Raw genomic sequence first — 27,941 nt, forward strand, 5'->3', positions numbered from 1 at the left:
GTTGCAAAGACTTCCTTTTTTTCTGTTTTTTTGCAACCCTAACGTTTAGTAAAACTTTACGCCTATGGCAATAGGCATGAGCAATATACAATCTGTTAAGATGATTGCTTCTAAATTTTGAAACAGGTAATGTCCTTTATATTATGATGTTGTTGATAAATGTTATGTGTGCTGACCGAATGCCTCAATTAGGTTGTTACGTTACAGGTATGGCCGTATGGGTGCTTTCCATACCTGTACATAACTACCGATATCGATGTGTTCAATTCAACTTATTTATTTTGTTGTATTAATGCCAATGCATACATACAGAGACTGCTGCTGCTGCCAGGGATCACAAAGAAAAATGTAGGTTAACGAAGGGTTACTAGTTATTGTACTACCCATTTTATGTGTTCAATTGGTTGTGTTGTGTGCTATAATGGGGTTTAACTCAATAAGTTTTTTTTTACTTTATAGTAAAGTGGCTTAATAAAACACAATGGGGTACTTGGGGTAAGAAAGGACAAACCTCCTAGCCCGCTAAAAAAACACAATTTATTGCAAACAACTTTTCTGGGTAAAAACAATATTTATGTGGCATATTTTTTATACTAACTTTAATTCTAAATGATAATTCTTTTTCGGTAAAACACAAATTACTAAATTAAACAAAAAATTGAAAACTTTTTATAGGGCTTGTTAAACTTTTTTTTGTGAGAAGGGCTTTCGTGATAAACTTATTATTAATGCAGTTATTTGCTACATATTTAAGTAACTTGCTACTTGTATGTTTAAATTTTTAAGAATATTTGATATACACCTCTTTTTCTTGTTTTTTTACCCCGATATTGCCTTATAAAACAGGGGTAAAAAAAGCAACTGTTTTTTTCTGTTTTTATTTTTTCTACTACAACCAATATTAAATTTGTGATAAAACTGATTTTAAAGGTATAGTATTTCAAATAAATTATTGATTTAATTATTTCTAAAGGTAATCAAGTATTAAAAACAGTTATTTACAGTTTTGTTTATTTTATGTTTTCCGTTTTTTATTATCCCACTTGACTATATTCCAATTTAGATTTATAATAGGATTACAGACTTACAGTTATAGTGTACAGTTGTAAAGTAATGTATTCTGCCAGTATCAATCTGAAAACTACATTGCTCACAAACAAAATCTGTGGTTCTTTAGGCTTCCTAAGACAATAAAGGCTATAGTAAAGTGGGGTAATAAAAAACAATGGGCTACTTGGGGTAAGAAAGGACAACCCTCCTAGCCCGCTAAAAAATTATTTTATCGCAAACAGCTTTTGTGGGTAAAAGGAAATTTATTGGGCTTATTTTTTATTCTAACTGTTCTTCTAGGTGGTAATTATTTTTTCGGTAAAGCACAAATTATTAAATCAAACAAAAAATTGACAAAAAAAACTGTTAATGGGGTTTGCTAAACTTTTTTTGTGAGAAGGCCTTTCGTGATAAATTTATTATGAATGCAGGTATTTGTAATAAAAAACAACTGTGTTTTTTTCTGTTTTTGTTTTTTCTGGGTAACACTAAAAGAGAAAAGGGAAAAGAGGGAAAAGGGAAAAGAGGAAAAAGAGGGAAATGGACACTACAAGGGGAAATAGGGAAAAGAGAGGAAAAGGGTAAACTTGCATTTCTAAAAAAGGGGAAAAGGAAAAGAGGGAAAACAGGGAAATGCTGCTTAGTAAAAAAACGATATTTTTTAATTTGATTTTATTTACTTAACTTTGAAATTAGAAAAAGGGAACAGCAGAAAATTAATACTAACAAGGGAAAAGATGAAAAATAAAGAAAAGAGGGAAACAGGGAAAAGGAGGGGCGGAAGGAAAACAGAAAAAAAGGGAAGAGGGAAAAACTGTCTTCCCTCCCTTTTCCTGTTTTCCCTCCTTACGACTGTTCCCATCTTTTCCCACTTTTCCCTCTTTTCAACTGTTTCCCTGTTTTCCTTTTCCCTTTTTCCCTCTTTTTCTTTTCCACCGTTTTCCCTGTTTTCCCTGTTTTCTTTACTTTTTATCTTTTCCCTTGGGTTAGTATTGATTTTCTCCTGTTCCCTTTTTCTAATTATCAAAGTTAAGTAAATAAAATATAAAAAAATCTAATTTTTTTACTAAGCAGCATTTCCCTGTTTTCCCTCTTTTCCTGTTCCTCTCCTTTAGGAATGCAAGTTTTCCCTTTTCCCCTCTTTTCCCTATTTCCCCTTGTAGTGTCGATTTCCCCCTTTTCCCTCTTTTCCCTTTTCCCTCTATTAGTGTTACCCGTTTTTTCTACCCCAACCAATACTAACTTTGTGATAAAATTAATTTTAAAATGTAAATTAAATTATTTTAATTAATGATTTAATTGATTTTAAAGGTAATTAAGTATCAAAATCAGACATTTTACAGCTTTGCCCACATTTTCTAATAATGTAATTTATGTTTTAAGTTAAGGATGTTTAATTAGGTCATTTTTATGATTATTGCTGAATTTACTTTAGATAAAGTTAAGATGTCATTTAGATTTTCAAAAGTCTTTATAATTTAGTTAAAACCATAAATTTATAATTTAAGTAAATCAAGTGTAATGCTCTGGTTACTTCTTGTGGTTTATATAGGTTATTAAATTAAAGGGCTTTTTTTTAGTCTAATAAATGTTATTTGCGGGTAAGCTTATGTTTAAAAGGAAGTAGTGAAGTAAAACTATAAAAGAAAAAAAAAGGAAAGTTGAGGTTTCTGAGAAAATAGAGACTACATAGTGCATAGGTTGTATGACTAATATATTTGTATTATTACCCTGTACTTCCAATATTTTTTTCTCAGGGTAGGCCTGCATACCCTGCACCATATAAATCGACGCCAGTGGCTTAATGTATGCGTAAATCAAACCAAAAGTTTTAATTCACCACTTCCATTGGCCTGCGGTAGCAACAATAATCTATGTTTTGAATCTTATCTACAATAATCTACTTGCCTGGCTATCGGGCACACTTTGGTTGCAATGCAGGCGCCTAAACCACTAAGCCACAACGCCAGCAGCATACTAGATACTACTTTACTGATATTGTGAAATATGTATTAGCATAAATACAACAAAATAAATCAGTTGAATTGAACACATCGATATCGGTAGTTATGTACAGGTATGGAAAGCACCCATACGGCCATACCTGTAACGTAACAACCTAATTGAGGCATTCGGTCAGCACACATAACATTTATCAATAACATTATTATATATAGGACATTACCTGTTTCAAAATTTAGAAGCAATCATCTTAACAGATTGTATATTGCTCATGCCTATTGCCATAGGCGTAAAGTTTTACTAAACGTTAGGGTTGCAAAAAAACAGAAAAAAAGGAAGTCTTTGCAACCCTTTGTTTTCGGTTTGCAACCGTTTAAATATCTGCTTTTTAAACGCTCATACAAACGTAAACGTATTCAGAAATACTTAGGGATGAACAATTTTTTTTGCAACAAATATGCTCCAGGCCTACTTCCAACTTTAAAATAACACTAAACAACAGATATGCTCCAGGCCTACTTCCAACTTTAAAATAACACTAAACAACAAATATGCTCCAGGCCTACCTCCAACTTTAAAATAACACTAAACAACAAATTTGCTCCAGGCCTACCTCCAACTTTAAAATAACACTAAACAATTTAATAACACGAAACAACAAATATGCTCCAGGCCTACTTCCAACTTTAAAATAACACTAAACAATTTAATAACACTAAACAAAAAATATGCTCCAGGCCTACTTCCAACTTTAAAATAACACTAAACAACAAATATGCTCCAGGCCTACTTCCAACTTTAAAATAACACTAAACAATTTAATAACACTAAACAACAAATATGCTCCAGGCCTACTTCCAACTTTAAAATAACACTAAACAACAGATATGCTCCAGGCCTACTTCCAACTTTAAAATAACACCAAACAACAAATATGCTCCAGGCCTACCTCCAACTTTAAAATAACACTAAACAACAAATATGCTGCAGGCCTACCTCTAACTTTAAAATAACACTAAACAATTTAATAACACGAAACAACAAATATGCTCCAGGCCTTCCTCCAACTTTAAAATAACACTAAACAACAAATATGCTCCAGGCCTACCACCAACTTTAAAATAACACTAAACAACAAATATGCTCCAGGCCTACTTCCAACTTTAAAATAACACTAAACAACAGATATGCTCCAGGCCTACTTCCAACTTTAAAATAACACTAAACAACAAATATGCTCCAGGCCTACCTCCAACTTTAAAATAACACTAAACAACAAATATGCTCCAGGCCTACCTCAAACTTTTAAATAACACTAAACAATTTAATAACACGAAACAACAAATATGCTCCAGGCCTACCTCAAACTTTAAAATAACACGAAACAACAAATATGCTCCAGGCCTACTTCCAACTTTGAAAAAACACTAAACAATTTAATAACACGAAATAACAAATATGCTCCAGGCCTACTTCCAACTTTAAAATAACACTAAACAACAAATATGCTCCAGGCCTACCTCCAACTTTAAAATAACACGAAACAACAAATATGCTCCAGGCCTACCTCCAACTTTAAAATAACACTAAACAACAAATATGCTCCAGGCCTACCTCCAACTTTAAAATAACACTAAACAATTTAATAACACGAAACAACCAATATGCTCCAGGCCTACCTCAAACTTTTAAATAACACTTAACAACAAATATGCTCCAGGCCTACTTTCAACTTTAAAATAACACTAAACAACAAATATGCTCCAGGCCTACCTCAAACTATTAAATAACACCAAACAGTTAAATAAAATTGTGCAATAACATCGACACGCTCGACGACCTCATAGAAATATCTAACTACGTCATACTAAGGGGATTTTCGGAAAGCTTCCAGCCTGAGCGTTAAAGCATTAACCATTACTTAGCGCTATAACATATTCGAAGCTGGATCGGGAGAAAATTCTATAAATATGTTTCTATGACGAATATTAATATTCATAATTAATATTTTTTAGAATTTTTAATTTTTCATTTTAGAATCGGTACCGCTGGGGTCTAGTTAGTGCAGTGTCAAAATTTTAGGTTAGTGGTACCAGTAGAACGTATCGAAAATGGCCGCTAGAATATCTGTATTCTAGGATCACCTTGGTATACATTTTTCGTCTAAAACACTACTCTGGTACACCTTGGTTAACGTAAATCTGCCAAAACCTAAAACAAGGAACCAGCTATTACAAGTGCGATTTTTCATCTATAACGAAATGTATTGCCTAACTTTCTGGAATAGTTTGAGCATCTTGTTTAAAATTAATTTATGTGTTATACGTTAGTAGTCTCCTATACGTTCACTAATGCATTAGATTCTGCCAACTTATAATCGTTTGTTTCACGTAATTTGTAATTATCATGTTTACTTTCTGACTTGTCAAATATTTGCTGGAGTGCCCGTTTTACATTTACCTTGCTTTGCGTGAGGGTAAGGTAGCTATATATTAACAGGAATGCAGAGTAAACATGCACAACGGCTTGGACTTTATTTGTCATTGAACTACAATATAAGTACAAGTATTATATAGCAGATTGTAGTATTGTAGAATAAATATATAGAAGCAGTTAAATTGTTTGGGAAAGGAGGCTTTTAATTTTTTTAATGCTCTGCTAATTAACCCCTTTAGTCACCTACCCACTAATTTTTTGTGTACGAGGTTTTAAAAAGTGATTCTTAAGCTTTATATTAAGTTTCTTGAACATTTCCAACCATGGAGGAAATGTTAGTATCAATCAGTGGAACAAGTTTATTTAAAGAAAGATCTTACAAGATCAACCATGGATCAGATCTTCTTCAATTTATCCGCACATCAAAAGAAGATGGTCATTTTAATGATGTCATAATTTGTGTGGATGGAAAGAATATATCTGCAAGCAAGATGGTTCTTTCTTGCTTTTCAGAGTATTTTCAAAAATTGTTTACAACTGAGGTTTGTTGATTGTTTCCAACCTTTTCAATCTATTTTCTCCTCCAATTTGGTAGTAATCAAACATTCAACGATTGTTTAGAAACCTTTATCCTTACGGCTCCCATAGATCGTTGTTAATTGTTTAAAACACATCAGGATATTTGGTTATTATGTGTGAATTGGTGTCCCATCTTCCCCCGCCCTACTATATCTTTACTATTAACCAATCAAACGATAGAACCTATTCGGTAACATTGTTTATTTTAGATGAAGGAAAAGTATAAAGATTGTGTTGAAGTTAATGGTGTAGATGTGAAAAGCATGACAAATCTTGTTGAATTCATGTACACAGGAGAGATCAGCATTAATATGGACAACGTTTGCTACCTTCTGGCTGTCAGTGACTACCTGCAAATGCAATGTAAGTTATTCTGAGTTTCATTGGAGTTTCATAATCCTATTTTTTATTTCAGCAGTTAAAGAACTGTGCATCCAATATTTAATGGATGCAACTTCTCCACAAAACTGTTTCACGATTCAAGTTTTGGCCGATCGGTTTAACATTCCTGTGTTGTCCGAGAACAACAAAAAGTTTATCATTTTGAATTATAAACAAGTTGTTTCAAATGATCAGTTTAAACGGCAATCCAAAGAGGTTGCCACATTGTTCTTGCAAGAAACTCATAACCAGGTTGTTAACAAATTTTAAATGTTTATTCACTGTATTGAAAATTACTAAATACTTGTTGTTTTGTTCAAACAATTGTTCCTCAGGTTTCTCCAGATTTGGTTTACACTGCTGTTATGAACTGGGTAAAGTTTGATTTGGCTTCAAATGAAAAGTACTTGAACGAACTCACCCAGTTTGTTAATTTCCATGAATTGTCACCTCAGATATTGGGGGATGCGGTTTCTGTTGAGGTCCGGAGTTTAATTCAACAAAATATTTATCAAAAATTCAACATATCTATTTTTAGCCCCTTCTTCGTAAATCTGACGATAATGTTGACAAGACTTTAAAAGTCTTTTCTTATCATATGAAGAACATAACATCTCCAGGTGAGAAGAAATATAGTCGTTAAGTTTTCGCAATTTTACTATAACAGCGCTCACAATTATACTAATTATTTATAGTTTCATGGAATACTCTTTGTATTGTACTGCAGGAAAATCTCTGATCTGTCTTGGAGGTGCAAGGACTTTAAACAAAGTTATGAAATATGATTTACGAAGAAATGAATGGAGTGAATTACCTGTAAAATTTCATCTTTTATTAACCATACAATGCTTTTATAACTTTAAACTTCAAACATTTATATCATATAGATAACTAGCACATCAGATTAATGGATTAACCTGCTGCAAAAACCGTACAGAATGCTATAATAGGGACATACAGTACGACAATCAGACACTTCTCTACACAAATTACTTTGTTTTTGATTGCAGGATTTACCTGTTGGTAGACAACTAGCATCAGCTGTTGTTGTTGATAATGTTCTGTATTTTATTGCTGGATATTTGCCAACTGCCGGGGGTAACGTTAAACCAACTAACATTGTTCATCGGATGGATTTAAACAAAAACTTTTTGCAATGGGAGAAGGTAGCTTCAGTGATTGAAGAGAGATATGCTGCTGGTGCTACTGTTTTAAATGGTAAAGTAAAATATGGGTTCAATATGAATGAGGAGTGTTTTGTATCTGTTGTACATTGCCATTTATGGTCGTGGTTCACAACAAAAAGGACAGAAATGCACTAAGTGTATTTAACTCTATGAAACTTAGATATATACAATAAAATTAAATCATTAGGGTGCTACAATTCAACTAAAAGCATTGTTACAATACCTTTAAAAAGAAATTAAAATATTTTTAAGGCTCAATATTCTTGTTTGGTGGAATCTCCATCAACAACTGCCGTCTTTCTTCCGGTGAATGTTTTGTTACTTCACTAAATAAGTGGATAAAAGTGGCAAATATGAAAACAGAAGAATATTTTATTGTCTTGGTTACTTTGGAAGGTAAGACGCTTTAATGAGGTAGTAGTCCACCTCCACTACATCTAATGTGTTCTTTCATACACAGATCGGATATATTTACTCGGTGGAGTTGGTACACCTTCAGTGGCATGTTATGATCCTACATTAAGTACATGGGGAAATGTTGCTCCCATGCAAACAGCACGGAAAAACTTAGCTGCAGTGGTGCTTAATAAAGCTATTTATGCTCTTGGTAAGATAGATTTGCTATTAAAGTTAAGTGCAAATATATATTATTGGAGCGGGCAAATAATACACAACTTGTATTGCACAATCAATATAGGGGGCAAAGGTGCTCATGAGCAAGTTTTGAAATCGGTTGAGAAATTCAATGCTGATAATAACACCTGGGTTTATGTCGCGGATATGAACATAGGGAGAAGTCATCATACAGCTTGTGTTGCACAAAACAAGATTTATGTAGTGGGAGGGTAAGCATTAGGATAATGATTTTACTATCTTATGAATAAATATTTATATTATCCTCTGAAAAATATCACTCTTATTCTTTTGTGATAGCCAAAAGGCCTATAACACGGGTGTTCTATTTCATATATCTTAATGTGACTATGTAAGTGATCGTACATTTAACTATTTTGTGTTTGGCTTACAATTTAGACCCATCAGTGACCACTGTGTTTAGGCAATTATCTCTAAGTGTCTTGCCCAAGGACCCACATGCCTATCATGGTGGCAGCATCCAGTTTTGAACACCGTATACTCTGGTTATGAAACCACCGTCTCTAACCCTTGTTCTACAACACTGGCTTATCATTAAGTCAAAGTTTAAACAAAACATGTTATTTACAGGGTGAATTTCACCAATAAAGCTGTGAAATCTGTTGAATGTTACGATCCACAAACAAACAAGTGGAGCATTGTTTGTGAAACAGAAGTGGCATTTTTCAATCACTCTCTGGTTGCAATTTAAATGCAGATTAAACGAAAAAACATTTCATTTCCTATCAACCTTATAGCATTTTTGAGTTAATCTTTTTATTTGCACTTACATAAAGTGTTTTAATAATTCTTTATTTTAATAATTGTCATGTTGCAAATAAACAAGATAACAATGCTCTCATGAGTGAGCACGTATTGAATTAATTAGCATATTATTAATTAACCCTTTTACTGCAACGGGCTACTAGGCTCGATCAAAAACAAACCTGGACTAACCGACAAAGCGGTTTTCAGTCGCCATTGGTGACTGTGGAGCAGTAGATATAATGCATTTATTCCCGTATTATAACTCATGAAGACTTATGATGTATAAGGATTAAGTGATTGATAAAGAATATGTGTAAATACGCTTTGTACAACTTCTTCATGTGTTGACTTGTACACTTGTTTTAATGAATCTTGACAAACTATAATCACGAATATATTAAGCAATGTGGTAAGTTAATATTAAAGATCTCCAGTAGGCCGTGGTACAACTAAATTATTTTGGATCGAAATTAGCGAGTCTGTGTTTGGCCAGCAAAGATGTTGCGCCTATAAGCGCAGGTTTTATGCGAACCATAAGCCACCACGTATACTGTACGCGTCTACGGAGCAACCGCCTATGTTGTAATCGGCTAAATAAATACAAAGATAAAAATGTGTTTAATGTTTGTTTATGACAATAAGTCTGTACAATAAACAAACACACCCTCAAGCACTTCTTGATTAAAACAACTTTGGTCACATGTTTTCTTCAAACTGAAACAATCACGTGATGTCTCAATTGGTTACTTTCCGTGATGTCTCTTACTAGCTGCATTGCAACTATATACTGTGAGCATTGCTCCTTTGATAATTTTCGACGTTGCGAGACGGAGAACAACTGCACGTGTGATGTGTGAATGTTATAACAGCAACGAGTGTATGGTTTAAAATATAGCTACAGCATCATTGCGTGAGCAGTTACACGGTTTGTGCGAGGTTACATGTATATGCACTGTATAAATTGTTACACTTGGGAAATATATAGAGATGGCTTATAAACATAAATGTAAATATATGTTAGTTTATTCACATTGACAGCAGGTATTTAGCAATTTAGGTCGTCTAAATTCCTCCCAAGCACGACCTACCCACCACGCCTGAAATCCTTTTCATAAGAATCCAAATAATCAGCCCTTTTTAGATCTTCCATCAATTCTTTAGCTGAAACTTAAATTTTCATGAAATGTGATTTGAGTTACGTTTACGTTATTCTTATGACCACCACGAAATACACAATCCAGCTGCGAACTATAAAGCATGGGCATACTATTTCGTTGTATCTTTCATTTCAATAGGTTTGTACAAATTAAACATACAGTAGAGTGGGGGAAGATGAGACACCTTTTCATTCTATTTTTTCGTCCCATTTGGTAGTAAACAAAAAACATTCAAAAAATTATAAAACCGACATTGAAACTAAAATAACAGCCATGTTGATACGACAGATGGGTTAGTTTAAGTTTAAGTTATAAAACATTACTGATGTAGATGTAGATTCTAGACAGATGACAGTTTCAACATATTATAGTTGTGTTATGTCGAACGTTTGATGTACAGCAACTTACTGTAGAAGCATGGCAAAACTTTCGCTTAATGATAAATGTTCATATTTTTCATAGGCTTTATAGGTAGATACGTGACTACGTGTTATAAGTTTGTTGGATTAGTAGATACAGAACCGAAGAGATATTGCAATTTACAACATTGTCTGATACTGACACGGATTATTCCAGATTCAATCCAGAGGAAATACTATCAGTCATACATCAGGTGTCATACACTGCTTGTATATAGCATATACAGTTACTGTAAGCGTGATTCTAATCTTGTGCACGAACCTCTATTTCACAAACATGTGGCGATGTGGAAGATGTGTTATATATTTCCTGCAGTCAAGATAAAGGACTACTGACAAAATGTGCATTAATGGAATGATTAACTTGTTTTAAGGGAACAAGCAGACTTTTAATATAACGATGCAGTTCAAGACTTGCGCGATAAACGTATGTGTTTTCTTCTGTTGTATAGTATTCTATTTTTAAACCACTGCCTTTGCAAGGAATAAAAGTGCATATTTCTAACATTAAAACATGTTATGCTTTCTTTGATTAGATTTAGATAATGTATTTATCACTTATGATATGCCAGCCATCAGTAACAGCACTAGAACATGTTAGAAACCACTTTCGTCCAAACGAATAGAACGTTCTTTATGGTTAAATGTGAAAATCAACTGGCTTTACTGCGATTTCATGACATTTTAGCGAAACTAATCTATGTTAAACAGTCACACAGTATCAGTGGTGTGCGAAACTACGTGTACATTCGCTCAAACTTATATTATAACAACAAAATGATTTAAAACTAACTATAAATGCAAATATACAGGCTCCAATTGTATTAATTTGGTTAAAAAAAACAAAAGTCCATTAATGAAACCGTGACGAAACAATGCATTATAATGGGCATTGTTCGCGTCAATAGGCCTCTTATTTTCTAAGCAGTTTCGGTGTATTCCTATTTCCTAGGCCGTGTATTGAGTAGGCCATGTTGGAAGTCGCACAGTCTTTTTACAGATTCGGCGTAGACTATTGCTTTTTGGTTTTCTGTTTTCAAACACTTTGTGATCGAACAGCTGCCGTCAGATAATAATGATTATTTGTGCTGCACCATCGTGGTTGCATTCAGTTACCCAACTACAACTTAAAGATTTCGGATAGAAATCAGCAAGCAATGTTGGGGTAACAAGAGGCTGCCTTTAAATTAAACAATGCGATGCTTGTTTGTAGTTCACCAACTGAGATTGAACCATATAGTTACTGAAGTGACTTCAGCAGTATACTATGATTGAATCGCATTTCATAATAGACATCATGGCTATATATTAAAAGAGACCAAAATGTCTGGATTAGTTTAAATATTAATATTGCGAACTAACTATACAACAACGTTAAAAAAAATCACGAAAAATAAACTTTTGGGCAAATTCTTGTTTGGGCTATCGTTGCTAAGGTTTGTGCGAAGTTACATGTACGCGTAATGTTGGTTTATTGATATTGACAGCAAGTATTAAGCAATTTAAGTCGTCAAAAATCACCACGACCTACCACATACCCCTAGAACCCCTAGATTCATTTTCATAAGAATCCAAATGATCAGCCCTTTTTAGTTCTTCCATCAATTCTTTAGCTGAAACTTTGTAAAGTTTTTATTAAATATGACATCAGGACTCAGGAGTTACGTTTCCGTTATTCTAATGACCACCATAAAATACACAATCCAGCTGCGAACTATAAAGCATGGGCATACTATTTCGTTGTATCTTTCATTTTAATAGGTTTGCTACAAAACAAACATGCAGTAGGGTGGGGGAAGATTGGACACATTTCATTCTATTTTCTCGTCTTATTTGGGAGTAAACAAAGAACATTCAAATTATAAAAAACGTATGATCACGACTACCATGGACCGTTGTTAATTATTTAAAACTTGATCAGGATATTTGTATATTATGTGGTAAAGGTGTTCTATCTTCCCCCACAGTGCTATATACATATTTAAAGCAAGTATAGCTAAATATTTACCATCAGTGTCGATATAAAACGCTTCTGTAGTTTCGGTGAGGACGAGGAGTCCGATGACGAGCAAGAGTAGAAGCGCTGACTTATTCATCTGCAGAATCAAATACTAGTCAAAAAACTCAAGTAAAACAAACCAACCACTTACTTTGTTGATTTCTGAATGAAAAAATGGTTTCCTACCAGAACGCAGTCTTTTATTTCTATCGTGTCACTAATTAAACGCGTAATAATTTCCGCTTTTTACTTAGGAAGAAGTTTTTCTGTTCTTCGAAGTCTCACAGGGTTTTTACAGATTCGGCGTATTGCTTTTTTGGTTTTCTGTTTTCAAACAGTCTGTGATCAAACAGCTGTCGTCAGATAATATAATGATTATCTGTGCTGCACACCATCGTGGTTACTGGTTGCATTCAGTTTCGCATTTACATTTAAGTAGGCCTATCATGGCTATATGGTAAGAGACCAAAATGTCTGGATTAGTTTAAATATTAATATTGCGAACTATACAATAAGGATTAAAAAAAGACACGGGGGAAGTTTTACGACGAGACATGAACCACATGGCGACCAATTTATTTTTTATCTCAGCGTCACAAAGTTATTCATGCCTTTGTTATCACTTTTGATCAAACAGCAATGTAATCGTGTAAACTAGGCTACTCGCTAATTATGTGATTTAAAATCTGAAGAACTATTGTAAATTTGCCCAATATGAATATGCTGCTCTGATGCGACACCATACGGAAGTTTGTCGCAACAAATAAAGTGTGGGAATCAAAATGTCTAGCGTGTGTTGTTCGTTTCAGTGAAAAGTATTCAGCCTGTTTTGTTTATAAGGTATACCTAACCCTATTTCTTGCTATTTTAAACTGACGAACGCGTTTATGCCATTTAACTCTTGATTGAAGATTTCTATAGGTTTATCGTTGCGTTTTTTGTAATAGGTATATGTTATATAGGGAGCTGTTGTCTTACCTTAAAAGTATAGACAACAAGACAATAGACAAGTAAGCTATTTTAGTTTCCGCTATGTCAAAGTATATGCTTCCCTTATCGAGGTTGACAAAATGTTGCAGCCTTCGGCATGTTAAACTAACCACCATGCACATGCATAAAAATATGACATTCAAATTCCTACCAAGTGTTCTCTATTCTACTAAGCATACAAGTGATTCTCTTCATACAGCGTTTAATTCTTACAAATACAAGCAAAGCAATTCAAATAACAACCTTCCAATTTATCTCGGAGCATTTATCATCAGTGCAAAATGCATTGCTGGTTATGATAATGAAGAAAATCGCTTTAATATGATGGGAAACTCACTGCTGCTTGCAGCTAGTCGTTCTAATCTTGTCGAAGTGAGAAGAATCTTAGCCGAAGTAAAAGGACTCAGTGAAACTGATAAAAGCAAGGTCCTGAACAAACGCCACAAACTTGGTTGGACAGCTTTGATGGTATCAGCTATGGGTGGGATTAGTCATATTGTCGAGGAATTGTTGGTGGCAGGCGCAGATCCTAACTTAGGGGATGTTTTCAATGCTCGTACTGTAAGGTCATTGCCCCAGGTCGAGGCTAGGATGATCAGAGAGCAGGAATTTTCTGGGCTGTTGTATCCTGGAGCTGATTTCCGAGGCTTTACTGCGCTGCATTACGCTGTAGTTGCCGATTCGGTGGAAACGGTGAAGGTTTTGGTGAAATACGGAACAGATCCAACAAAGAAAAATCACATGGGACATACACCTGATGAATATTCTGTATCTGATAATGGGGATATTGCAAAGTTTCTCGCTGGTGCAAAAGTACAAGCTGAGCAAAATAGAAAATTAGAAGAGGCAAGAGAGAGGACTCTGTATCCTCTTGAAAGGAGGTTAAAGGAAAACATTGTTGGTCAAGATGGCGCGATAAACTGTGTGGCATCCGCGATCCGACGCAAGCAGAACGGTTGGTATGATGAGGATCATCCTTTGGTCTTTCTTTTCCTCGGCTCCTCAGGGATTGGTAAAACTGAACTTGCAAAGCAGGTTGCAAACTATCTGCATAAAGATAATAAAAAGGGGTTTATCAGACTAGACATGTCGGAGTACCAAGAAAAACATGAAGTTGCTAAACTTATTGGCTCACCGCCAGGTTATATTGGGCATGAACAGGGTGGTCAACTCACTAAGAAATTAAAAGCCATGCCCAATGCTGTGGTACTTTTTGATGAAGTGGATAAAGCTCATCCAGATGTTCTTACTGTTCTGCTTCAGCTGTTTGATGAAGGAAGACTGACTGATGGTAGGGGCAAGACCATTGACTGTAAAGATGCCGTGTTTGTTATGACTTCGAATCTTGCTGCTGATGAGATTGCAGAGTATGGCGCCAGACTGAGGTATGAGGCCAAAGAAACTAGAAAAAAGAAGCTAGCAACCGCTCCAAATTCAATTGATGCACAAAATGAAAGCAGTGATGAATCTGCTGTTGTGTCTCGTCAGTTTAAAGAGAGCGTTGTAAGGCCAATTCTTAAGCGACATTTTGGTCGTGATGAGTTTCTTGGTAGAATCAATGAGTTTGTTTATTTTCTCCCTTTTTCTGAAGACGAGCTTTTCCTTTTGGTAGAAAAAGAGATGCAACTATGGAAGAAGCACGCCAAAAATCGCCACGGAATTGATCTGTATTGGAAGTCACCGGAAGTTGAGACAATTGTAGCTGATGGGTATAATATTCACTACGGAGCACGTTCAATTAAATATGAAGTAGATAGGAGAGTGGTTGCACTGCTGGCTGCAGCGCACGAACGAGGCTTGCTACAGAAAGGGTGTTCTGTTACAGTCCAAAACTCAGTACCTGTACAAAGCCTGCAAGATTCTTTAAACAAATGCAGATTGCAACTGAAAATTCAAGGACAAAATTCAAAACCGTTGCTTTTGGATGAAAAGGACTTGTATAGTGGAAATCTGCCTTCACAGGTTGCATTGTCATGATGTTTAACATTACAGGCTATTTACTATTTATTAATAATAATAATATTTATATATATTACTGTAAATATTCATTGTACTGATTTGCCTGTGGTTCAAAAATCTGTAATTTTTTGTTAAGTGGGTATTTACTATTTATCTCTTCTTATATAGAACTAAGTGTTAAAAATAGAAAATCAATTCTGCATAATGTCTGACGCTGAAAATGAAGGTGGTGAAAATGCTGAGGTCGCAACAGAAGAAAAACCACTTTCAGCGCAATATGGAAGTTTGGAGGGTAAGGTTGGTTCAAAGCAAGAAGCAATTGATATGGGTATTAAAGCTGGAAATATCAATATTAGTGATCCAAGTAAGTTTACTGCTTTGAAGTATTTCTGGTACATACACTGATGTAAACTATGTAATAGTAATGACTAATGATGCTAATGAAGTGTACCAGTAAATATCAACTAATTTAAAGGTATCTGTTCGATTCATGTTAAAAATGTATAAAGTAGGGCGGGGGAAGATGGAACACCTTTTCATTTTATTTTCTCGTCCCATTTAGTGGTAAACATAGAAAATTAAATAATTTTAAAGCCATATCCTGACCGCTCCCATAGACCGTTGTTAATTGTTTAAAGCGCGATCAGAATATTTGAATATTATGTGCTAAAGGTGTCTCATCTTCCCCCATGCTAAAATGTAATCACTGCCTGGACAATAAAAAAAAATATAAACGTTTATCATTTTTTTAAACTTAAGGTGAAACGATGGAGATGACAATGGAAGAACGAATCAACAAACGACAAGCAGAAATTCTTGCAGAGTTTGAACGAAAAAAGAAAATTCGTCAAATCCAAGTCACAACAGATGATGATGAAGTATGTTAGTTTATGTTGTTGTGTTTTGTGTGGTCTAACTGTGTGTTAAAAATGCTTTGGTTATCCAAGTGAAAAAATAAAACCATGGCTTTTTTTGTACATATATTTTTTTGATTTGCTTATCTTTACCTTTCTAAGTCTTTCAAATTGAGCAGTGGCTTTAACTTGTGGAGAGGTTTATTTCCTTGTTACAATATGTCTAGATAAAACAAAATTATTGGGTGCCCAAACCTATTTAGAAATCATCTGAGTATGTTTTCATTGTATTAATTTATTTTGCAGTTTTGCAATGAAACTAATTTTTGCAGGAGCAACTGTTTCTAATCACCCCTAGATGTCCGCTACTTATGTGTGTTTGTCCACAGATTAAAAAGTTATTAAGGGAGCGTAACCTTCCAGTGACGTTGTTCGGTGAAGGACCCGCCGATCGTCGTGAACGACTTCGTGAATCAATCGCTGAGATTGGACCAATCAAGAACAAGAATGCTGAAGAAATGGCGGCAAAGAGGAAAGAAGAAGCACAGGTTAGGATAAATTTGTAATTCGTGTATTAAAGGTACCCAAGAGACACATTACATAGCCCTTTAAAATATGGTGTTATTTAAACTTACAATGTTAAACAATTACACAAATCTACAGTGTTATGTATCATATGTTTGATTTTACATTTGGAATTAAAAGGTATTCTTTAATTGTGAACTTTTCACCTGTTTTCATTTGTAGCTCACTAGAACAACATGGTATCACGAAGGTTCTGATAGCTTGAAGACTGCGAGGTTATGGATTGCCCAGTATTCATTACCAAGGTAAATTCATGCTGTGTTAGAGATTATCTGTATGGGCAAGTTAGCTATTCCCACTTAATTTTGTTCTATCAGTTATTCAGTAACACATAGGGCTGTGTGTTATGGATTTGAGGACAAAGTTTCACTCCTCGCATGATAGACTAAATACTTGGTGTAATGGGTAATGGATCAAATCTGGCCCAAGTCCCTGGTCTAAGTCAAGGCCCTTTAACATAGAACAGAATAGAATATACTATTTGTTTACTACTGCCACATGCCCACATGTAACTACATTAAAATCTTCCTTTTTTTTAACTTTCTTTTTTATTAGAGCAAGACAAAGATTAAAGAAAGCGCGCGAGTTTGGTGCTCTGCCTGAAAATCAAAAGAATTCCAAGCTTCAACAGACTCACAGACACATGCAAGGTGTAGCAAGCTACTGCAGTCAGATTGGACACTCCCGCCCGATCTCATTTTGTGAATTCAGCCCCGACAGTAAGATGCTTGTCACTTCTTCATGGGATGGTCTATGTAAGCTATGGTCAATTCCTGACTGTGAAGAGATAAGAACATTAAGGGGTAAGTTTTAATCATTAATCACCATTGACTATTAAATAGTTTTAGATTCTACTTTGTTATATCAAATTAAAGCAGTTTGAGTAGTTATTTAACACATGCAACTATATCTCAGGCCCAAATAAATAACATTAGGAGTGCTTTTGTTGACATGTCACAACTTTTGGATCAAGGGTAACATCGTATGTTTTAACACTGCTTTAAACCTGATGTTGGGTGTCTTTAAGAACAAACAGATTCAAAGCATACTGTGTTCGACACATTAATCATGATTTCCTGTCTTCGACAACTAACCATAAGTGTAACTGCATTTTAACAATGTTGCCCCACATTTTAATGCTAAAAGAATTAAATAACGACATGTGACACCTATTTTCAGGCCATCAGTCCAATGTTGGATGCATCACTTTTCATCCCTTTGCTACAACCCAACTGGACAACTCAGCAGCATGTTTGGCATCATGTTCAACAGGTGGTGAGGTCAAGTTGTGGAATCTTGAAAGTGATGAATCAGTTGCTGACCTTAATGGTCATGAGATGAGAGTGGCAAGAGTTGCCTACCATCCTTCTGGAAGGTTCCTAGCAACTACATGGTAGGTGGTGTATATTACTTGTCTCTTGCAATTGCTCCAACCCAGTGGCCGCTAATAGGTTGTCTAAATTATTAGCTGTACGGAAAACGATGACCCATTAAGTTACATACTTGGTAACTCTTAAGCAGGCACACGTTGTATCAAACAGAATACCTGTGGTATAACTATTTTTTCCCTCCACGTGAGGATAAATCATGTTACATTCATGATTCATTATGTAACATATTAAAAAAAATGTTTTAATTCATTTAACCCAGACTGAATGTTCTGGGTTAATATATAGAAGTCACCCATATAGAACAGAATAGAATAGAGCTCAGTCTGAATGACTTAAACAGAATTTTTTTATCAAATTAAAAATAATTTTAAAACCTAAATTCACCTCTTGCTTTACAGCTTTAAAATAACTAAAACTTTTCCACATATTTACAGTTATGACAAATCTTGGAGGTTATGGGACCTTGAATCAACCCAAGAAGTTTTACATCAAGAAGGACATAGCAAAGGAGTTCATGATATTTCTTTTCAAGTATGCACAGAAAATGAAACATCTTCTGTTTTAGAAAACTAATTTTCAAATACTTTTTTCAGATTGATGGTTCATTATGTGTTACTGGTGGTTTAGATGCGTATGGGCGTGTATGGGATTTAAGGACAGGTCGCTGCATCTACTTTATTGAAGGACATCTAAAAGAGATGTATGCAGTTTGCTTCTCACCGAACGGGTAGGCATTCTAAAACATCACATTATTCATTTGCTTTATATATTTCTGTTCGTCTTTTTCTTGTTTGCTTAATATTTCTGTTTGCTTTTTCCAGGTATCAAATAGCAACTGGCAGTGCCGATAATACGGTAAAGATTTGGGATCTTCGTAAAACCAGCTGCGTTTACACCATACCTGCCCACACTAACCTGGTATCTAGATTGCAATATCAAAGTAAGTTTCAATACTTTTTTCCATTGCAACTCTCTGTAATTGGGTTCAACAACCACAATTTAACTGACGCTCTTTTCCAAAACTTGTATCCATATTCTATACCATGTTTTACAACTATCATTTTGCTATTGATTCATTCTCTTCGTTGTTAAAATAATTTGATTTTCCCTATTGCTTTTAAAGAGATGCGTAAAAAATTGTGTTAAGTCATGTTATTTAATATAACAATAAGTAAGTTCTGTTCCTGTTATACAGAGTCAGATGGCAATTACTTGGTGACTGGATCTTATGATGGAACTGCAAAGGTAAAGCTGTTGTATGTACTCAATGCTCGTGAATGTTGTATCTATTGTATTAAATTATACTACTTACATAGTTACATTAACGTATATGACAATACAATGCTACATGATATATGATACTGTTAACAAATGTCTTTTTCTTAGGCCTATACGAATTTCCTACTTTAATCTTATGTTAAATGATTTTTTAATTTGTTTAGATCTGGGGTTATCCGGCTTATGTGCCACTTAAAACACTTGCCGGTCACGAGGGGAAAGTAATGTGTGTAGATGGCTCACCAGACGGAGAATTTATCGCTACATCTTCTTTTGATCGAACATTTAAACTTTGGGCGAAAGAAACAAACCCATTATAACTAGACACAAATCGCTGTCAATCATATTGTTTTATTTTTCACTGCATCTGTATTTACACCTCTGTTTAATCCTAGATATTCTAATGCGTATTAGAATATCTTTGGTTTAATGATGCAATCATTTCAACCAACTTTAAATTAAAACGTGAAGGTTTTGGACCAATTCATGTTGTTTTAGGCGATTATTACCTTTCGTTTTTACAACCGTGGATATAAAGATTTTTTATCAACGTGTTTTTGTTGGTATTTTAAAATTTACAGAAATTGTTTTGCAGTTTAAGTTTAAAAATTTAGGGAATCTTATTAACGTTTAAAGAAGAACTATAAAAGGCAAAATACAGCAAAGTTGTAAATGTGGATTGTAAAAACCAGGTGAGGTTATGCTAGTTCTATGTATTGTAATGTTTCCCTATTTTAAATTTTACTTCTATGAGAGACAAGTTAAGATTCTTTAATGTGGGTATTCCCCTGCTCGAAAAGTAAACATTACAAATTGATTTTCGTGACGTCGGAAACAGAATATAATGTCGCAAAGACTGGCTGGAAAAGTCGCAATAGTTACAGGTATGTACTTAACTTGGTGTTTTCACAATTAAACAGGAGCTACAATATGAAAGTAATTTTTAAGGTTTAACTATTTCTTGTTTTCGTGTAAACGAAACTCGAAGTCATTGTGGCCTGTGGGCATGTGTGTCCAAAGATATACAACGGCAATAAATGAGTTGCGTTTAGGTGCTAGTGAAGAATCCCCCCCCCACTTTATTTGCGAACCACTAACCCCTAGGTTAGGGGGTTAGGTGTTGATGGTTAGGGGGTTAGTGGTTATAAGGGTTAGTAGTTAGTGGGTATAGGGGTTAGTAGTTAGTGGGTATAGGGGTTAGTGGTTGGGGGTTAGTGGTTAGCAAATAAGGTGGGGGGGAAGACTTTTCACTAGCACCTGCGTTTATTCATTCCTGATCTTCTATAGTCTATACTCTATTACTCTATACTGTACCAGAGACAGAGATAATACCTACTTTCTTTTATGAAGGTGCCGCGAGTGGAATTGGTCGGGCAATCTGCCAAAGATATGCCAACGAAGGTGCGAGTCTTATGTTAGTTGACCGTAACCAAGAAAGACTTAAAAAAGCAACTGAAACACTAAACACAGGACATGGCAATAAGCACTGCATTTCTGAAGGAAATGTTTCAGAATTTGATTTTGCAAACAAACTAGTTGACCAAGTGAAAGTAAGCCAAATATTGTAAAATAAAATTCCTCAATTGTAATGCAAAATTTATAAAGGAAACATATGGTAAAGCTGGGAATGTGTTAGTGAATTGTGCCGGAATAACCAGAGATAGTTTGTTGATAAACATGACTGAAAAACAATTTGATGATGTCATTCAAGTAAACTTGAAGGTTAGTTTTTTTATGAAATAAATTCAACAATGCTATGTCTTTAATTTTTTAGTATTTTTTATGTTTCTTTATTTTAGAGCATTTTTACGATGACAAAAGCTTTTATTGGAACATTAAGGCATACTGGTGGAATGCATCCAGCTTCTATTATCAATATCTCAAGTATTGTTGGCAAGGTAGACATAATTTTATCATTTCAAACCTACAGAACCATTTAGATTTTTTGACATGACTGAATGGATGTACTTTATTTATTTCTCATAGCATGGCAAGGACAGTTGTAGTAAAAAGGTTTTCTGTTTCTTACACTTCATGCCAATTTATCAGTGACTAGCCTACATATGTATTTTAGCGGGTGATTAGTATGGCTGAATTCAAACAACCGTACAGGACCACTAGGTTGAAGTAATTGTTAAATGACTTGCAAAACCACATCCAAGCCCACAATGATAGTAACATCCAGTCTTGAACCTCTAACTTTTAGCTGGTCAATAAACTGCATGACTGTATTTCCCACTAATGCTCACCATTTCACACCATACAAAAACTTTGTTTCTATTTGGTCTGTGTATAAAAACATTTTCAAATTTATTGTTTAACAATTATGAAAAAGTATTGAGATAGTTGTTTGATCTTGCAAGACAGGGAATGCAGGCCAGGCGAATTACGCTGCATCAAAAGCAGGTGTTATTGGATTCACAAAGACTGTTGGAATGGAAATGGGAAGGTAAAAGTGTGGTTTCTAACATTCAAGTTGTAGAAACATGTTAGCCTTGAAAATTATTAGTGTTCTATTCTTTGGACAAATAATTTTTAAACTGTAACACTTGTTTTGTTAATTTAAATAGCCAAACGCAATATGCGGTAGAGCAGTATGAATTAATGTAACATGCTTTATCCCTGCTTGGCCCAAAAGAGGGACAGTCGTTATAACACAGGTATTTTGTTTTATGCAACTCGCACCAGTTAAAAGTGACCAAGTTTGTTACTTTGTGGAGGATTTTTTCATTTTTTGTTTATAAGTATGGCTGATAATTTAGATTTTAGACAACCTATGTCACCACTAGTATACCCCTAAATCTCTGATCAAATTTTAGTACTCTTTAAGTTTAAAGCAGTATTTAATTATTTTGTAATATTTAACAGGTACGGCGTGAGGTGTAACGCTATCCTGCCAGGTTTTATACAAACACCAATGACAGATGCTGTGCCAGAAGAGATTATGAAAAAGGTAAAACTTCTAATACCTGCAAAACTTTCGCATTGCCATATATTTTTACCATATTCAATATACATTTTATGCTGTTATTTCTGCAACAAGACATAATATAAATATAATCTTTTAATGGCTCATGGACCATGGTATGTAAGGTTATGTGCATTTTATATTCTATTTTTTCATTTCAGTATTTAAAGATGATTCCAATGAAAAGAATGGGAACTTCTGAAGGTTGGTGGTTGCGATAAGTTTTTATTTCAAAATGGCCAAAAACTAATTTTATTAGAAATTGCGAATGTATGTTTATTCCTTGGGTGTGATGAAAGCTCTTATGTCAATTGTGCAACTCTGGAAGTTACAGGTAATTATGTTTTGTACATTTTGCTGCAAGGTATGCATAGACAATGTAAAGGTTTTTGTGTCAGTTACTTTGTTAAAAATGTTAAACTATAATAAATAAAAATAAGAAAAATTATTTTCGCGTGGTAACATAAATCGTTATATAACACGAGTGTTTTGTTTCATACATCTCATGCCCGATACAAGTTACCACATATGTAACTTGGGTCATTATTATTTGAGAGTATTTTCATTTTTTGTAATGTATGTAGGCTTACATTTTAGACTACCCATAAGGAAGCTCTGGGTTAAACCATTTGCTGTTAAGTGTCTTCCCAAAGACACACAGGCCCACAATAGTAGTCTAATTGAACCTTGAACTGGTAAACTCTAGGCTAGTGGCAACCACTTTGCCACGCTGCAGACAAAGTATTATACAACATACTCTAATGAAGTTTTTATACATATCCAGGTGGTTTCTTTGCATAGATCAAATACACCATTGCAAAAGGTTACAGAATGCATGGTACAACATCTGATTCATAAGCTGATTCTATAACTAAGGGGCAGCTTTTAAACTAAGGTTCTATTTGTTTTAAAATCATGAATATATAATGTGTTTTTTTTTAAGAATAAACACAACCATAAGAGAGGTTTGATAAGAATTTAATAAAAATACTGAGAAATTACTGCATGAACAGAATCGATTTCGAATTGCAAAGTAAACGCAGCGCTTGTGTTAACTTGACTTGCATTTGAAACTAAGACTAGGAAATCAAGTGTGCTTAATACAATACAAGGAAAAAAATTGCGCGATCACTACTGTGCATTCCAAAATGGTCGTGTAGGCACGCCTAATACATTCCAGGAGCTCCGTGTACCTTGCAACTGCCTTTGATACCACAACCGACTTTGGTTTTGTGTTGAAAGGTTTCGATTTGAAAGATAAGCTGCGTCTTTTGCTTTCAGTTCATCTATAATACTGCTAGGTTTTAAATGGGGGGGTGTTGCTGGTTTTCTGGCTATTTTGGGGGAAGATTTTTGATCTTGAGATAGGCTATTGCACTTTAATTGGTCTACTGGTGAAGAATGTTTGTTCATTCCTTTATAAGCATTTTCAGTGACCTGTTTGAAACCATAAGGTTAGTTAGATACAAACTGTATGCAATATGTCACATAGTTTTAACTTTTACCTCTTGTGGGTTAGTTTGAACTCTAGATTCTGAAAAACACAAAACAGAGATAACTTAACTTTTTTTTAATTTATATTTTTGAGCAAAGTATTAAAATTAAAATTAATTTAAACAGCAAAAAAAGGGAATTAGCTGTGAAATGACAGTCGTTGTTAACTCGGATTATCGGATATAATGAACAAAATGATTAACTTACCTTCTAGTTGGTTGGTTGCTATACCAGGTAAAGCATTGTCTTTTGCTCTTAATTCTTCTCCTATGTCTTTTTTATCTGCCATGTGACTACCTTGCAGAACATCCCCTTTGACATGGCCTTTAAAGCAATATGTATTGGATTATTTTCCATTGGACATTCAAACCATTTAAAAGAACAAATTAATGTTACTTGTTAAAGCTTGGGTGGCCTGTGTAACAAAACTGTTCTGTTTCGTACACCTCTTGATAACTTACTAGTTACCAGTACGGCAGTACATATGTAACTTTATGGGTGAATATGTAGTATAGGCAACCATTTGAACAACCCATTAGTGACCTTTGGGTTGAAAAATGCCTGGGTTATGACAGACATTCTGACAATGTGCCATGGCGCCCGATTAATTTATTTTTACCATTCTGGTTGGTGGAGTTTCTTCTGTAAGGATTTGTGACAACATCATTGTCACCATAGCGATCACGTCTGTTTGGAGGCAAAGGAGGTAGTCCGTTCACTTTGTTGGGGACATCATGAGAAAACCTGAATACATTGTTGTGTTTGATAACAATACACAAACAAAGGTAATAAAGGAGTTTGTTTATAAAGCATTGTACTGTGTTTGAAGACCAAACACTGTTAAAGAATATTGCTGGAAATGGTTTTTATATCAAACTGTATGGTTGTATGGATACATCGTACCTGCTGTACATATTGGGCCTTGCATTGGTGTCCGGAGTCCATATCCCATCTGTAACAATACAAGAATTATAGAGTAGGGTGGGGGAAGAGGGGACACTTTTGGCACATAATATCCAAGTATCCTAATCGTGTTTTAATCAATTAACAATCAGTTTATGGGAGTCCTAAGAATACAGTTAAATAATTCTTGGAATGTTTATAGTTTACTACCAAATTGAACGAGAAAATAGAAAAAAGTGTGTCCCATCTTCCCCTACCCTACTATACTTATGTTGTAAGTGTATTTATTTGGGAAGAAGTTGCTACTAATGCTACTATTTGCTTTTTCTTTAAATAGTTACTGTATTAAAGTTTTGAAGGAATGCATGACAAATTAGATCAGTTTACAAAGCTAAATAAACACAACAAACAAACCATTGTTCCACTTTTGTCTTCTGTTATTTCTCTGCGACGGCAAAAAATGATTGGCATATAGTTCGGATCCAGACACTGGTCTGATGTCTTTTAATGCCGTGGACATGACTGTGTGGTCTGACTGTCTGTATGGACAAGGAGCATCAGGTACCAGCCAAGCAAAACGCATAGGTTGTTTTGTGTAAAGTTAAGATTTAGAAACTGGTTTGAGACATTCTACGCTCTTTGTTTTGGTGTATAAACTTAGCATGTATTTAATTTAGTGGTAATACCTATTCCAATTAGTGTTTTTTTAAACAAAAGATCATTCTTTATTATCATTACCCCACCAAAATAGCCCTAATTGGCGTCTTACCTGTTTCGCTTAATAATATCATCACTCACAGCTCTTGACAACGGACGAAACTGCCGATTATTCCATTCAGATTTAGCATTATTGTTACGCACGGTGTCACTTCGATTTTTGAAAAATCCGTCAAAAATAACAAAGTTGTTAACCTGCAACAAATGGATGAAATTTGTAATGTAAAAATGTAATCACTTCAAGCCATAACTGGCATAAGCAAGAAGTAATAGCAGCATACCTGAGGAACAGTGGCCCATAAGCTGAAGTGCTTCTTCAGGAAAGAGATGAATTTATGTGAAGGTCGGTCAATTGCGAGGTGACTTGCTTTCACTCCTTCTACCTATGTAGAATAAATGAAACTTGCTTTAAACGCATAATGGGCAACAACAGTCATCATAACATGGATGTTCTGTTTCATACACCTGGTGCCTGCTTAGGAGTTACCCTGTATGTGACTTTGTTAGTGTATTTGTTACGTAGCTGACAATTTAGACTACCTATAATTGACCACTGGATTGGAGCCAGTGCCATTAAGTGTCTTACCAAAGGACACATATGACTACTTTTACGACACTAAACTGTACCGTACCCACATAACATACACTGCACACAAGAAAACAAGCTCTTACATGTAGCATGTGTTTAAACAAGCAAAGACCACATCCTTTTCGTTGTTGCGATTCATGAACATAGAAATCCAATACACAGAGCGGGTTCATCTCGTTGTGGTTTCCATCTCGATCAAGAACAAAAAGCCTTTTTTTTCCAGTTTTCAGAAACCCGATGACACATCCCAACCCACTGCATTGTAAAAATGTCAATCACTAATACTCAACTTTACATTTAACCTAGAGGTGGTTAACGTGCCTGCAAAGGCTGATAGCTGCTACCATTGTGGGTGTATGTGTCCTTGAGCAAGACACTTAACGCCAATTGCTCTAACCCAGTGGTTAATAATGGATTGTCCAAATTATCAGCCATTCATAATAAAATGGAAAAATCCCCCCAAAAGAAATAATCACCTACGAAGTAACATGCATGGTAACTCATGCATTGTGTTTATTGTTACAGAAACATAAAAATCAATTTCAAGAAAAAAAAATGCTAAAACTTGATTCAGATACTGATTATTAAATATAAGAAAGGGGTTTATAAAATAACTGCATGTATATATAGTGTCAGCACATAAATAGAAATCAAATACTTTACTTGTTAGCATTGGCTTCTTTGAGCACATATATTCTTTGATTGTTGAGTTGTGATTTCAGTAAAGTGGTGATGGAACCAGTCAGCTGTTGAGCCCTGGCAGACCGTTGTCCCAGAACCTCGATCACTATCTAAAAGATTAAAATGTGAAAACTAATCGGTCAATGGTAAAGTGCCCTGGTTTCACCACTTTCTTTTTGTATATATTTGTTTAGCTATAAGTGTATCTAATCAAATGATTGGAATTTATAAATAAATGACACGAGTCAAAAAAGATACACAAAGGAACGTACTTGTAGATTTCTTTGCAAAATCTTTGAATTTGCATGTTTACGATACGAACTGTTTTCACCCACTAACGTGATTTTATCCGGAAACAGATGATTTATATTGAAATCAAATTCCATCTTGCCCTGTCACGCAATAATCAATAAATTACGTTTTAAACTGAATGAACTTTTCGGCTGAGACTTTAATTGAAAAGATAAAGTTCTGATTATAGATTTTCTGTCTCGTAAAGATTGTTTACATTCCCGCTTCGTCAGTAACCACGGTGAAATTTCAATTGATAACACTCGCTAGAGGCGACAAGGGGTGTTGCGCTACAAACATTTTTGGGACAACTGGCGTTAATTGATCAGCATAAACTTAAACGTGAAAACTACTACGTTATCCTTCCTTTGAAATGTAACAAAAATGGTTTGTTGTTGTTGTTGTTTGCTATTCAATGTAATGTCTGTCTTTCGCATGTCTTTAAAATTCTTCCGCTATGTTTCAAAGTCAGAATGATGGTATCAGATTTAAGATTCGATCCAAATACAGCCCTCGATTTCCTTCGGCGAAAGATTCTTCTGCTGACTCTGGTAATCGACGCCACAAATCCTATAATTTGAACGATTTTGTCAGGGCAGCCTAGGTTCGTCTGTTGAAATGTGTTTACTTTTATACAAAATAGGAAGGAAGCAAAGCCATTGCAAATTGT

The 27,941-nt window shown here is 34.7% G+C and overlaps 5 protein-coding genes and 1 long non-coding RNA gene across 7 annotated transcripts; 4 read left to right on the forward strand and 2 right to left on the reverse strand.

Moving 5' to 3' along the window:
- The first annotated feature begins 4,952 nt into the window (after window positions 1–4,952).
- Window positions 4,953–9,084, forward strand: LOC149730853 (kelch-like protein 26). 2 transcript variants are annotated; one of them, XM_089884781.1, is made up of 11 exons: window positions 4,953–5,990; window positions 6,237–6,390; window positions 6,443–6,660; window positions 6,744–6,890; window positions 6,947–7,028; window positions 7,136–7,224; window positions 7,419–7,626; window positions 7,848–7,991; window positions 8,056–8,202; window positions 8,293–8,440; window positions 8,820–9,084. In XM_089884781.1, exons 1-11 carry the CDS (start codon window positions 5,772–5,774, stop codon window positions 8,938–8,940), a joined length of 1,677 nt encoding a protein of 558 aa, XP_089740907.1. In that variant the 5' UTR covers window positions 4,953–5,771; the 3' UTR covers window positions 8,941–9,084. The 2 variants fall into 2 exon arrangements, with proteins under 2 accessions (XP_089740907.1, XP_089740908.1); XM_089884782.1 differs by having other exon boundaries at window positions 4,954–5,990; window positions 6,446–6,660.
- Window positions 9,085–9,201: 117 nt separating this feature from the next.
- Window positions 9,202–13,000, reverse strand: LOC149730854 (uncharacterized). The gene is made up of 3 exons (XR_016385701.1): window positions 12,723–13,000; window positions 12,581–12,668; window positions 9,202–12,191 (listed from the first exon to the last, which is right to left on the reverse strand). It is a non-coding gene; the product is annotated as an uncharacterized LOC149730854 (long non-coding RNA).
- An 86-nt stretch (window positions 13,001–13,086) lies between these two features.
- On the forward strand, window positions 13,087–15,690 carry LOC149730855 (mitochondrial disaggregase-like). The gene has a single exon (XM_089884779.1). It carries the CDS (start codon window positions 13,604–13,606, stop codon window positions 15,536–15,538), a length of 1,935 nt encoding a protein of 644 aa, XP_089740905.1. The 5' UTR covers window positions 13,087–13,603; the 3' UTR covers window positions 15,539–15,690.
- On the forward strand, window positions 15,653–20,182 carry LOC149730856 (U4/U6 small nuclear ribonucleoprotein Prp4-like). The gene is made up of 11 exons (XM_089884783.1): window positions 15,653–15,884; window positions 16,280–16,398; window positions 16,764–16,922; window positions 17,122–17,204; window positions 17,515–17,762; window positions 18,139–18,352; window positions 18,785–18,881; window positions 18,944–19,077; window positions 19,172–19,290; window positions 19,546–19,595; window positions 19,793–20,182. The coding sequence occupies exons 1-11, from the start codon at window positions 15,725–15,727 to the stop codon at window positions 19,946–19,948; spliced, it is 1,539 nt and encodes a 512-aa protein (XP_089740909.1). The 5' UTR covers window positions 15,653–15,724; the 3' UTR covers window positions 19,949–20,182.
- A 26-nt stretch (window positions 20,183–20,208) lies between these two features.
- Window positions 20,209–23,561, forward strand: LOC149730857 ((3R)-3-hydroxyacyl-CoA dehydrogenase-like). Its single transcript, XM_089884790.1, has 10 exons — window positions 20,209–20,320; window positions 20,385–20,512; window positions 20,979–21,178; window positions 21,234–21,350; window positions 21,428–21,526; window positions 21,992–22,077; window positions 22,497–22,581; window positions 22,758–22,800; window positions 22,856–22,930; window positions 23,381–23,561. Exons 2-10 carry the CDS (start codon window positions 20,473–20,475, stop codon window positions 23,395–23,397), a joined length of 762 nt encoding a protein of 253 aa, XP_089740916.1. The 5' UTR covers window positions 20,209–20,320; window positions 20,385–20,472; the 3' UTR covers window positions 23,398–23,561.
- On the reverse strand, window positions 23,556–27,916 carry LOC149730858 (uncharacterized). Its single transcript, XM_089884784.1, has 11 exons — window positions 27,253–27,916; window positions 26,963–27,090; window positions 26,383–26,554; window positions 25,992–26,093; window positions 25,763–25,905; window positions 25,408–25,532; window positions 24,994–25,042; window positions 24,710–24,834; window positions 24,298–24,414; window positions 24,102–24,130; window positions 23,556–24,033 (listed from the first exon to the last, which is right to left on the reverse strand). The coding sequence occupies exons 1-11, from the start codon at window positions 27,364–27,366 to the stop codon at window positions 23,728–23,730; spliced, it is 1,410 nt and encodes a 469-aa protein (XP_089740910.1). The 5' UTR covers window positions 27,367–27,916; the 3' UTR covers window positions 23,556–23,727.
- Window positions 27,917–27,941: the final 25 nt, after the last annotated feature.

Source organism: Ciona robusta, chromosome 9 (assembly GCF_009617815.1).
Source record: "Ciona robusta chromosome 9, ASM961781v2".
Taxonomy (NCBI): Eukaryota; Metazoa; Chordata; class Ascidiacea; order Phlebobranchia; family Cionidae; genus Ciona; species Ciona robusta.